At 41.2% G+C, this 12,893-nt stretch overlaps 1 protein-coding gene across 1 annotated transcript in view; it reads right to left on the reverse strand.

Moving 5' to 3' along the window:
* LOC144766898 (carbonic anhydrase 4-like) overlaps positions 1-12,893 on the reverse strand; it is a 142,534-nt gene that overhangs the window by 31,603 nt on the left and 98,038 nt on the right. Inside the window, exons 5-7 of the mRNA XM_078650606.1 lie at positions 9,958-10,106; positions 1,787-1,876; positions 1,178-1,241 (exon numbers count right to left, since the gene is read on the reverse strand). Coding sequence (XP_078506732.1) covers positions 1,178-1,241; positions 1,787-1,876; positions 9,958-10,106 — 303 coding nt within the window. The remainder of the gene's footprint in view (positions 1-1,177; positions 1,242-1,786; positions 1,877-9,957; positions 10,107-12,893) is intronic.

Consider the following 12,893-nt stretch of genomic DNA (forward strand, 5'->3'; position numbering starts at 1 on the left):
AGGAGTCCTAACTTTAAGACTCCTAAATGCCTTCTGTGAATACCGAAAGACATAAAGTTAGGATTTTTCTCAGTTTAGCAGTAGTAAAGTTAGGACTCCTAACTTTAGGACTCCTAAATGCCTTCTGTGAATACCGAAAGTCCTAAAGTTAGGATTTTTCTCAGTTTAGGAGTAGTAAAGTTAGGACTCCTAACTTTAGGACAGGTTCCAGTCTAGGCAAAGCAACATAACGTACACAGCCGGTAATTAACCAAGACACCAACTCACTAAGACAGAGAAACTGACAAAGGCATAGACGCAAGTACATAAAGATGAACACGTAAAGTGAAAAACAATGCACAGACACATGCAGCAAACCAGGCAGATGTGCCAATGACAGAAACACATGTAGACACACAGAAAGGCAAACATACAGAGAGAACCTAGTGATAAAGACACACGCATGCGCACAATTACATACACAGAGACACATCCACATATTTAACACAGTGACAAGCACAGACCTCCATAAATGTCACCTTCTTGGTGAATGCCTCTACCCTATTTATATTTCCAAGATTTGTGGAACAATAACAGCAGTGAGGCATTTAAGTGCTTGGGGAGTCATTGCTTCACCCTAATTTCAATATCCCTAGAAAATATTCTTTGTTTATACCCTTACTAAATTGCAGTATTTGATTATTAAGCCTGACCTGGGTGAAAGTGCAAGAGCAAAGCTGTGTGAAGTATGGGGAGGGGAGGTGCAGTGAACGATCTATGTTTATTAGGCCCAGCACTATCTGCTTTATTAACCTTCCTGCTTCTTCAAATTTGCTTGGAAATGCACCGTTTGTCCACTCTTTTTTCAAAATTTTCTTAGGGGGAGAACCCCCCCAAACCCCTTGTAAGTTGTTCGAGCTCGCTCGCTCCCTGCAGTGCACTACGACAATAATGCTACGGCTCATCACTTTCACATGTCACCTGCCGCCACTGCTTCTGTGCATTTTAAATCACTGTTAAACTACTCCCTGCACTTTAGTTGAGGCAGGAAGAATTGTGAGACACGTCTGGAACACCTTGCAAGCCACAAACTACCCTTTCCATCTAAGAGCCTGCTATGGCTAGAGAGGAAGCATGGAATGACCAACCAAACACATGAACTTGCAACACTCAGAGCATGAGATGTAGACATACTTACTTTTAGAAGCGACGCTCGGCAGAAGCATAGAAATATTCAGCAATCCTGAGGCATTAGCTGACACCTGGGAGAAAGCGGGGTGGGAATGGTTAGTGTGCTGCTGATTGTACTCCAGCAGCCGCTGACCCACCACTGGAAGCAAAAACCAGCAGCTATCACTGGTTACTGATATCAGACACAAACGCTAATGAGAAATTGTGCAGATTTCATCAGAAACTGAAAGAATCACTAGAAGATTTCACCCTGAACAATCATAGGACAAGCAGATTTAACAAGTAGATAAGTGGAGGATAACCAACAGATATCCCCAGAAACAGAGGGAAACCCACCAGCAGATATCTCCAGAAACTGAGGGAAACACATGCAAATATCACTAATGATGGACATGAACACCAGCAGATATTGATTCAATAAAATTACAGCAGCTCTTGCTAATAATTCAGAATAGAATAGCTGGAACCAGGCACAGTCATTTCTAAGGGGACAATCAGCAGCAGGGAGAATTATCAGCAGGTAGCACCAGTTAAATTACTATATCCCTTAGCTCAACAATATCCAAACAGCAAGGTTTGCTTTTGGCCCCAGGCACTATGCTCAGTGGTTACTTACATCGATGAAGAAGCCCAGGACAGCGATGCCCGTTGGATCCTTCTTGGCCTGTGTCAGATTCAGGCCTTGCTTGGTATGAACGATGTGCATCTGAAAGAGAGAACATTAGAGCACCTGGTTCAGAGGGCTTTGGATACTCAAACTGAAAAGTGACTGAGCTAACCCTGTGGAAGGGAGATTTACCCTTATCCACAGAGATCTACCAAGGCACAAAGTGCTCCTGCCCTACACAGAACAGTCAGCCCTCCTCTTCTTCAAAAGATGGAAAGGGGCATCTGTATGCAACAATATCACTATCCCTCTCGAGAGGTTAAAGTATGTGGAGAAGTACCTAGATGCCCCAACCCTAAGCAAATCTACCCTCCCCCTAGTCATGTGCGCCTTCTGAAGCAGGGTTCATGTCTTCTTAAATGTGCAAGAACCCGCATAGATTTCCTAGGATTGTTGAGATCCTCACATATTCAGGTTGGGAATGCGGGTATTCAATGGTCTATCTTCTGATATCATGTTGTTGTCTAAGCAACTGGCTTGTTGCTGCTCAGGGCCGGCTTTAGCGCTGGTGGCGCCCGGTGTGACAATCTTTATTAGCGCCCACCTGACCCCCTCCTCAGATTACCTCACCAACACCTGGCATAAGTGCCCCTCTTCTCTCCATAGCCCCTCTCTCGCATACATTTAATTTGCTTTAAAGTGTTGGTAAAGGCTTGCTTTATTAATCCATTCAGCTATCCACATAAAATACAGATCTGTTCTTTGCAGCAGGAATATTAACCCTCTGCGCTACTTTATGGTGAGTTTATGGCATATTTCTCCGTAGTAGACTTCACCAGATTTGACATCTTGAAATCTTCCAGCGAAAAAATATTGGGGTGCGGTAATGTTGGTGTCCACAGAGAGGAAGGGGCATTGGCAATTAATTCGATAACTTGTTTTATGTTTTCTTGCATTGTCACGTGACATTGGTACACTGTAAAATGCCAGCAATCATTTTGCCCCAATCAGAGGTACTCGTTTTATTGAACTCTAGAGGTTGTGCCTCTAAGTGTAAGAATTTGAATCTTGGACCTCCAGATGATGACGCACAAGTCTCTGCAGTGATCAAACATCAGTTATCTGAGTCAGTGTTTCCATGTTATACACTGTGGGATAGTTGTGGGAAAAGCCAATCCAAAACAATCTGCTCACTACAATCTGCCCCACTCCAATCCAAAATGATCTGTCTCACTCCAATCCACCCCAATTCACCCCACCCCACTCCAATTGACTTGCCTCCAGTCCAGTCCAATCCACCCCTCCACTCCACTCTAATTCACCCCACTTTAAACCACCCTACTCTAATCCAATCCACCCACTTTAATCCACCCCAATTCAATCAACCTCACCCCATTTCAATCCACCCTACTCCAATCCAATCCACCCCATCCAGTTCACCCATTTCAATACACCCCACTCCACTCAATCCAACCCTCTCTACCCCATCCAATCTACCCCAATCTACTCCAATTCAAGCCACCACACTAGCTTAATCCACTCCAACCTACTCCATTGTGTTCCACCCCACTCAACGCTATTCCACTCTACTCTATGCCACTCCACTCTATGACACTTTACTCTATGATACAGCACTCTATGACACTCTCTGCCACTGAACCACTCATCTGTACTCCCCTCTACTCAACTCTATGACACTCTGCTCCCCTACTCCACTCTACGACACTGTACATCAACAAATACAGTCTACGACACCCTAACACCCCCACTCCACTCTAGGACAGTCCACACCACCAGCCTTTAGCCATGCTGAACAGCAGCCACATTGATGTACAACATGATAAAAACACTATGCCAAAGCCAATAGCTCTTGTATAGATGAGACTTATTGGCTTTGTCAGTGCTTATCATTCCTTACGTTTCCTCTGGTGGTGTCTCCTGACCCCCCGTCCAACCCCCCCCTCCCCGGACCTCAGTGAGTGCACTCCTATACCTGCCAAATGTTGCACACCTCTGTTTATTTGGGTTTGCCATTCTTTTTTCCTCCTCTTATTATTTGTTCTGTTGTTTATATACAGGAGCACACCGTGTTAAGCTGTTACATTCCCAGTGCTTTACCCGCTATACAAACTATATTTGCATATGTTCTTCGGCAGAAGAATGTTTCATGTACGGTTCAACATGCCAGATATTCTAAGTGTTTTCTATTGACACTCGGTACTGCATGTATACGTTCTTTGCATTCTAATAAAGAATTACGTTAAATGAAAAATGATAACCTGCAGCATTAATATTATTTTATTAAATAAAAAAATTGAGGCTTGGGAAGAGCCAAAATATACTAATTTTAAAATAACCAATGTCTTTACTAGAATTATGAGTAATATTAATAAAAACATTAAAAAATGTCATTTATTAATTGCATGCATATTTTAATGCATGCAAACTAAAAAAAAAACACATTATGATAGTTAACTAATGTAATATTAAGAACAACCCTGAGCAAACATTGAGGGTTGGGAAAGAGTTAGAAAAAATAATTAAGATTAAATAAACATTAAATTATTTAAGGATTAGGTTTAAAAATATATATATATATTAACAGATTATTGTTAGTACTATGATTAGGATAAGAAACAATAAACATTGTAACAACAACCAATGATTAGATTGAGGGTTAGAATTAGAATAGTACCAGGATAAGAATAATTTAGAAAACAAAAGTTTGAGGAAGGTATAATTATTACACAATGAGTAAGAACTACATAAATAATATTTAAGACGTTACAGTAGAGAATTGACAGAATTAACAACAACAAAAATCGAGTTAATTCTAGTGACAATGGTGGAAAGATTCTGGAGCCGACAGTACCGCGACGCTGACTAAATAATTTATAAAGAGGCTCTAAGCAAATACCATAATAACATCAAAGCGGCACATAGTATCTTCTACACTCAAAATATAAGCATGGTGCATAACAGCCCTAAGGAGAATTGTTTCTAATTTTATGGACCATAAAGGCCGCTCACGATTCCTGACGCTAATTGCAACCTTTGCCATAGGCTTACTGACTTCTTTGATGAAAAGATTACCCAAATTCAGCTTAATCAATCATCGTCTACTTTGGCAGCCCCTGTGGACCTACACTCTTTGGCCATGACTCCACCCCTCAAATTTAAGCTCCTACAATGGATGATCCCGGACAGAGAGGGCCATTTTTGAGATGTACATCAGGCTCTCCTTTCGATCCTTGCCCCTCACATATTGACAAAGATTGTAGACATTATCTGTGCAACTTATCTGAGTCTATTCAATCAATCAATCAATCAATCATGCCATTTGTATAGCGCACTACTCACCCGGGAGGGTCTCAAGGCGCTTGGGGGGAGGGGTATGCTACTGCTCGAACAGCCAGGTCTTGAGTTGTTTCCTGAAGGCGAGATGGTCCTGGGTCAGCCGAAGGTGGATGGGGAGGGAGTTCCAAGTCTATTCAGCTCCTATTTAAAGCCTGGCATTGTTCCTGATATTTGGAAAAAGGCCAATATCATCCCTCTACTGAAAAAACCTACGGCTGATAGTACGGTTCTCTACAAATTCAGATCGATTCCTCTTCTACCTGCAGATCTAAAAATCTTAGAATCCACTGTCAACCAACAACTTGCGAAGTTCATCGAAACTCATACCCTCTTTCACCCATTTCAGTCTGGGTTCTGTGCACGTCATAGCATGGAGATGGCTCTGTTTGATATTACGGATTCCAATAAGTTGACTCTGGATCAGGGCCGGAACGCTGCCTCAATTTTATTGGAACTATTGGTAGTGGACCGTAATGTCTCCCACGTTATACTGCTTCAACGTCTGGCAGATATCGGACTGGGGGGATCGCCTTGAAATGGCTGAGCTCCTTTTTGATTGGTAGAGAACAGTCGTGCTGGATGAAACCATACCATCTTCCCATGCAAAAACTCTCACGTGCAGAGTACCCCAGGGGTCGGCATTAAGGCCTACTTTGTTTAATGTTTATATCTTCTCGCTTGCTTTTATAGTGGAATCTTTTGGTATCAAGATGATTTCCTATGCTGATGACACCCAGCTTCTCTTCTCTTATGAGGGAATGTCAGACTCCGCTAAGGAATCCGTGTCTGCTTGTATGAGGATGTTTTTCAGCCACTGAAAGTAAACCATTTACAATGCAATCCGGAGAAGATGTAAATCAATTTCTCCGGTCCCAATCCTTCTCCTGTTTGGTTTGGTTGCTGGCCTACAGGTGGCCCTACCGCTCGCATCTACAGGTATGGCAAGAAACCTGGGAGTTGTGTTTAATGACCCTTTCTCCTTTAAGGGTCAAATCTCTTCAGTAGTAAAGGTGTGTTTTGTGCTAATGAAGGCTCTGAAGAAATGTTTATCTTTTTTACCCTGGGAATTCCGGACAACTGTTCAAGCGTCCAATTTTATTTATATTGGATTATGCCAATGCTTTATATCTTGGGTTTCCTGATTTAATGTCTGCAAGTAGTACAGCACACAGCAGCACATCTGTTATTCAAGCTTTTCCGGTGCACTCCTACTTCATTCTTAAAAAGACTTAATTGGCTATCTGTAAATCGAAGAATCACCTTGAAATTTCTATTGCTCACCCATTGTGCCTTGCACGGACCTGGACCACATTATCTGCACAGAATAATCTAACTTTACTCTCCCAGCAGGGACCTTCAATCAACGAAAGCTCAATTGATCTCAGTCCCACATTTAAAAAAGATCTAGGCATAGTGACTCATCCATCTCTGTGTGTGTGACGTCTATCTGGAACCTTTTACCCGTACACCTCAGAAATACATCAAATGAGAATGTTTTGCGAAACACCTGAAAACTAAGGGGCCAATTACGATGGCGGGCATCGCTGATGGAAAAGGGACTGCCCCCCACAGGTGCAGCGGCCCCGCAAAACAAATTAGGATGCGCCCACCACACAGGCGGGTGCATCCTGTATGTTTACATTGTGGCAGGTGGCAGCACCTGCCTCACTGTAAAAATAAATTTGCATGTACAACGTGGCTGCCACCTTGTACATGCAAATGTAGGGGGGTACCATAGGTAGCCCCCACGTGCAGCACCCCACCCCCCTGGGGGCCAGCAACGGGCCTCCAAAGGCATTTTCGGCCTGTCCTTTTGCGGCGGGAACTCCGCCACAAAAGACAGGCATCCTAATGCCCACGGCGGTGCCTGCACGGCACCGCCTCAATAGCCCCATAGTACCGGGTCCCGCAAGGGTGGCGGAAAGGGACCGCCTTGCGGGACCACGGCAGATGGTCTTTCCATCTGCCTCGGTACCTGTCCCATTCCCACTGCCATCCTAATTTGGCGGTGGGAATATTCAGGGTGATGGCGGGAAATCTGCGACCGCCGGCCCCTAAGTGTCACTACCTTATTCGGTATGCACTTTTGCACCGGGACACAATTTGAGTAGATGTAGGCGGTACAAGTTCCTTCATTCAAATCATTCAATTTAATGGGGTAAAGGGAGTAGTAAATCGCAATGAAAAAATTCTCCTTGGCGATGTAATTACCCACGATGTATAATGCACTCTATGTAGTTCCCACAATGTGGTTGGACATGACGCAGTAACAGACAACCAAACCAAAATCCTTAGAAAAACGTTATTTACCATGAGAGCGCCTTTAAAAGTTGTGTACACACATACATATATGGATTCACTGAAAAACAAAGGTTAAAGGTACCCTTAAGTTAGGTGAAAATGTCAGTTAAAACATGCTGTTTTAAACAAACAAAATCACTGAAATTCACCAGTTATAATTGTCTCAAGACACTATAACTCATGCCTTAAAGTAAGTCATCAATTATGTTATTTCAGATGTTACAGTGCTGTTATCATTAATGTCATAGAACAGCTCATGAGTAATGTAATATATGAGGTAATTAGCAGTGCATGGCAAGGGGCATGAGCTATTGTTACTTTGGGGCACAAGTTATAGTTACTTGAGATAACTTTAACTGGTAACTTTCAGTGGCTTCTAAGCAAAACTTTGGGCCAAGACACTATGTTGCATATTTACAAAAGAAGTGACGGAGTGCAGCGTTGGGCTTGTTGGCTTAACGCCGCGCTCTGCCACTTATGAAACACAGGAATGCGCCATGTTTACAAGAATACGGTGCAGCCCTGCATTGCTCCCTGCGCTGGCGCTAAATTTAGCTGCCTAGTGCCAAGGGTGCCTGTGCTGAGGGTAAGGATTGTTTATCTGCAGGAAGGTGTTCCATTTCTGCACATAAACAATCACAAATGGCGTTTTGTAACTTCTATGTGTGCTGCTTTATGCAGCACACATAGAAGTTGCAACTCGTCATTTTATAAAAAATTATTGTTTATGTGCAGGAAGGGTCACTTTTCTGCACATAAACAATACATGGTGTTTTGCTGTTTCGCGTCCTGCACAACGTAGCAAACATAGAAACAGCAAAAACAAGGAGAAATAAAGCATTTCTCCTCATTTCACTAAGGTAAGATTAGGTTTTCTCTGGTCTTAATTTTGACGCTGCCCCATATTTACGCCACCCGTGTAAATATGGGGAAGCGCAAAAATCAACGGGTGTTGTGCTGGATCGCCCATAACACCACTCATTGCTCACCACTGTCACGCTTAGTATAGCATGAAAGGATACCTTATTTACAAGGCGGCGTTCAGCTATGTTAAGTGGCTTAACTCTGTCTTGTAAATAAGGCAATGCCTGTATCGCCACAGGAACGTCACTAAAAGTGAGGTTCTTGTGGCAATAGGGGATTGAAATATGCCCCTAATTCGTTTACAAATCAAGCACTGGCAATACCACACTACGTATGTATGCCTGTGAACCACTAAAGTGGTGGGCTACCATGAATTCATAAGTTCGAGAGGCCAGTTAGCGCTCAATCAAATATAGTGCTGATGTTAAGATTTCAGAAGAATATCAAGCATAAATGCTGATTTGGGTTTCTGGCCTCAGGTGAAAGTAATTAAACTCAGGATCATAGACTGCAACCTGCCAAATTAATAATCAATACACAAGTAATTCTGCATCCCCCTGGAGAATTTGCGACACAGCCTACTAGAACACAGATTGCATCACAAACTTAGAGACAGGTCACAAATGTTGGTGCGTAAATTGCGACCCCCTATTTGCAACCTGTTTCTTTGTACACCAATCCCCTGGTGCCTTGTCCACTGCACCCTTATTAGTTTATTGCTGAATCTTTCATTTCCTGCACCTTATATTCCATGCCTTGGCCTGTGCAATAGATGTCTTCACTTAGAGAGGTGGCGAAGTGTGGTGCAGCGGCCAGAGCGGCTGACTTCGGAGCACAGGGTTCACGGTTTGATCCCCGGCTACAGCGGCAACTCAGCTCAGCACCATGTGACTCTGGGCAATAGCTCACTTAGGGGCCCATTAGGATGTCGGGCGGATCGCCACCGCCATGCGGGTGGTGGCGATCTGCCCGACATCCTTGTCCGCCCGCCACCCATTCCCCCCCGCCATAGTAATATGCGGTGGACGGAAACACCGTCCGCCGCTTTTACGCCCGACACCTTGCGGCCGGGGCGGAAAAGGGTTTATATGGTGGCGGTGTCTATCAGACTCCGCCAGCCATATTAGGATGGACCTTGAGAGATGCCTTTCCGTGGCGGCAATGCCGCCACGGAAAGGCAGGCGGTCTTTACTTTGGGGGCCCCCTGCAGGCCCCCATGGTGAAGGCTAGGTGGGGGTGCACATGGGGGGTACCTGTGGTACCCCCCTGCATTTGCATACACAATGCGGCAGACACCGCGCGGTGCCTGCCGCTTTGTGTATGCAAATGCATACCATGCATTCATAACATTGCAGCGGGTGCCGGTGTCAACACCGCCCGCCGCAATGTTATGAATCCATGATGCGCCTGCCAATGTGGCGGGCGCATCATAATGCCCATGGTGGGACTGACGCTCAGTTCGTGGGCGGTTCGTTTTGCATGAGGATTTCGGACAGGCAAAGTCCGCCCACCATCCTAATGGGGGGCATCATTTCCATGACGGCCCCCAGCGCCTTGAGACCCGTAAGGGTGACTAGTTCACGCTTTAAAAATACGGATTTACATTTGATTTTTTTCACTTATTCATTATGAGTCACCACATCGTTCCTTCCACTCACCTCCATGGGGAACTGCTTTCCATCCACTCTGTGCTCTGAGCCAGGAGTTGAGCTTCCGTTCCCCCAGTGAAAGTGGAAGGCTACAGCCGAATATTGTGCCGGGAGCCCGCCTCCAGTGATGCTGAGTCCCTGGTCCAGCTCCACTTCCACTGAAAGATTAAAATAATGTGATCTGAGGGACAGAGAGATACTACATATTCTCTAGTGAGACCATAACTAACAGCATGCACATGGGGTTGTTCCTGACTATCTGGAGACCTGTGTCTACTGGTTAGTGAGAGATGGGCTACCGAGAGTGAATATTCAGCTCCAACTTACCTAGAAATGTGGGTCAGAAAGAGATTTCTCTTCTACTGGTGTGGTCTAGATTGGTGCACAGTCTAAATATCGAGTTTTTCATTGCGACCTACAGTAATATCGAGTTGTAAATATCGTAGGGACAGAATATCGAAACCAAGAATATCGACAACCAGAATATCGACCTGAAGGTAATAAATATAGTTTTTGTTAATATTGAAGTTAGTAATATCGATAGCAAAAATATCGGTTACTAATATCGATATATATATTAGTGTTATGTATTATATTATGTATTTATATGTTTGTGTTTATATTTTTTGTTAATTATTGTACTAGTTTTAGAATATATGTATACAATATTTAGAAGTTAGTAATATGTTTTAAGTAAATTATGTGTTTAAGTTCCGCAGCGGGTTGTGGGTTTATAGGGGAATAGGATGGGAAGTAATTTAATTATAGTAAATTAATAAAAAAAAAAAAGGAATTAGTCATTATTTTTAAGTACATTTTGCGTTTTAGTTCTGTAGCGGGTTTATGGGTTTATCGGAGAAGAGGGTGGAAAGTAATTTAATTGTAACTAAGTAATTATTTATTGGTATTGAGAATTAATGGCATGTTAGCTAATTATTAATTGGTAATTAATTTTTATTAATTGGTCATTAATTCTTATTAATTGATTAATTGGTAATTATATTAAGTGTATTAATTCATTATTGAAGTGTGTTGTGGGTTTATAGGGGAATAGGGTGGGAAGTAATTTAATTCTAATTAAGTAATTATTTATTTTATTGTAGGTTATTGATAATTAATTTATTGTTAATTAATTTGTAATACGTTTTAAATAATAGTGTTTTGTTTTGAAAATTAATATATTGTTCATGAATTAATAATTGGTAATTACTTTTTTATTAATTATTACTTATTGGTATGTAACAATAAATCATTGTTAATTAATTAATAATTGCTAAATACTTTTTAATAATTAATGCTTTTTGGTATTGAAAATTAATTATTCATTTATTTATTATTTAGTAATCAATTTTAAATAACTATTTATTGGTATTTATCAATAATTTAATTGTTAATTATTAATTGGTAATTATTTGTCATTAATTATTTATTGTTATTTAATAATTAAATCATTATTTATTGTAACAAATTATATTAATTATTTGTGTTATTTTTACCCTTACGCTATCCAACACTTTCCTTACTGTTGCACTCTCTGGAGTTGGAATAGTAATTTTTACCTCTATGCTATCCAACACTTTCCATACTGTTGCACTCTCTGGAGTTGGAATAGTAATTTTTACCCCTACTCTATCCAACACTTTCTCTGCTGTTGAACTCTCTAGAGTGGAAATAGTAATGTTTACCCCTACGCTATCCAACACTTTTCCTACTGTTGCAGTCTTTGAAGTTGGAATAGTAATTTTTACCCCTACGCTATCCAACACTTTCCCTACTGTTGCACTCTCTGGAGTGGGAATAGTAATTTTTATCCCAATGCTATCCAACACTTTCCCTACTGTTGCACTCTCTGGAGTCGGAAAAGTAATTTTTACCCCTACGCTATCCAACACTTTCTCTACTGTTGCACTCTCTGGAGTGGGAATAGTAATTTTTACCCCTACGCTATCCAACACTTTCCCTACTGTTGCACTCTCTGGAGTGGGAATAGTAATTTTTATCCCAATGCTATCCAACACTTTCCCTACTGTTGCACTCTCTGGAGTCGGAAAAGTAATTTTTACCCCTACGCTATCCAACACTTTCTCTACTGTTGCACTCTCTGGAGTGGGAATAGTAATTTTTACCCCTACGCTATCCAACACTTTCCCTACTCTTGCACTCTCTGGAGTTGAAATGGTAATTTTTACCCCTACGCTATCCAACAATTTCCCAACTTTTGCACTTTCCGGAGTGGGAATAGTAATTCTTACCCCTATGCTATCCAATATTTACTGTTTTAGTAAATGTAGTGTATAATTTATTTAAAAAAATGTTTTTTTTTACATTTGTTATATATATTTTGTATATTTTTACTTATATTGTTGTATGTGTATGTATGTATTTAATAATGTATAAAATGTTTTTTAACAATTTATATGTTATTAGAATAATTATTTGTAAATTTTATTAAGTATATATATCTTATTTTATATGTATATTTTACATTTTTTTAACATATGTAATACTTATAATTTTAAACATATGTTTAACTATGTTTATTTTAAATATATGTGTTATTTACTTGATTTTACATTATTTTTAAACATTAAAAAAACAATATTTTTAACGATATTTTTTACCTCAATATTTTTGTACTTACCATAATGTAGATAGGACTTCGATATTATTGACATTGATAGTTCGCCTCCAATATGTTTGACGTCGATTTTTTTACGTCAATATTCCGTCAGTGATTCGTCTAGTTTGTACTGTTGAGGATTTTCTATCTGTATGCACGACAAGCACTTTCTCACATCTGCCCCATGTTGAATAGGGTGAACTTTCTCAATGGTGGGGCCCTGGTACACATTAAGTCTTTCTACTTGTGTGTTTCTGGTTGAACTCCATGTCTTCTCTCAATTTTGAGACTCAATTTCATGCACCTGTGTGTCCTAGCTTGGACA

The sequence above is a fragment of the Lissotriton helveticus genome, chromosome 7, assembly GCF_964261635.1.
Source record: "Lissotriton helveticus chromosome 7, aLisHel1.1, whole genome shotgun sequence".
Classification (NCBI taxonomy): domain Eukaryota; kingdom Metazoa; phylum Chordata; class Amphibia; order Caudata; family Salamandridae; genus Lissotriton; species Lissotriton helveticus.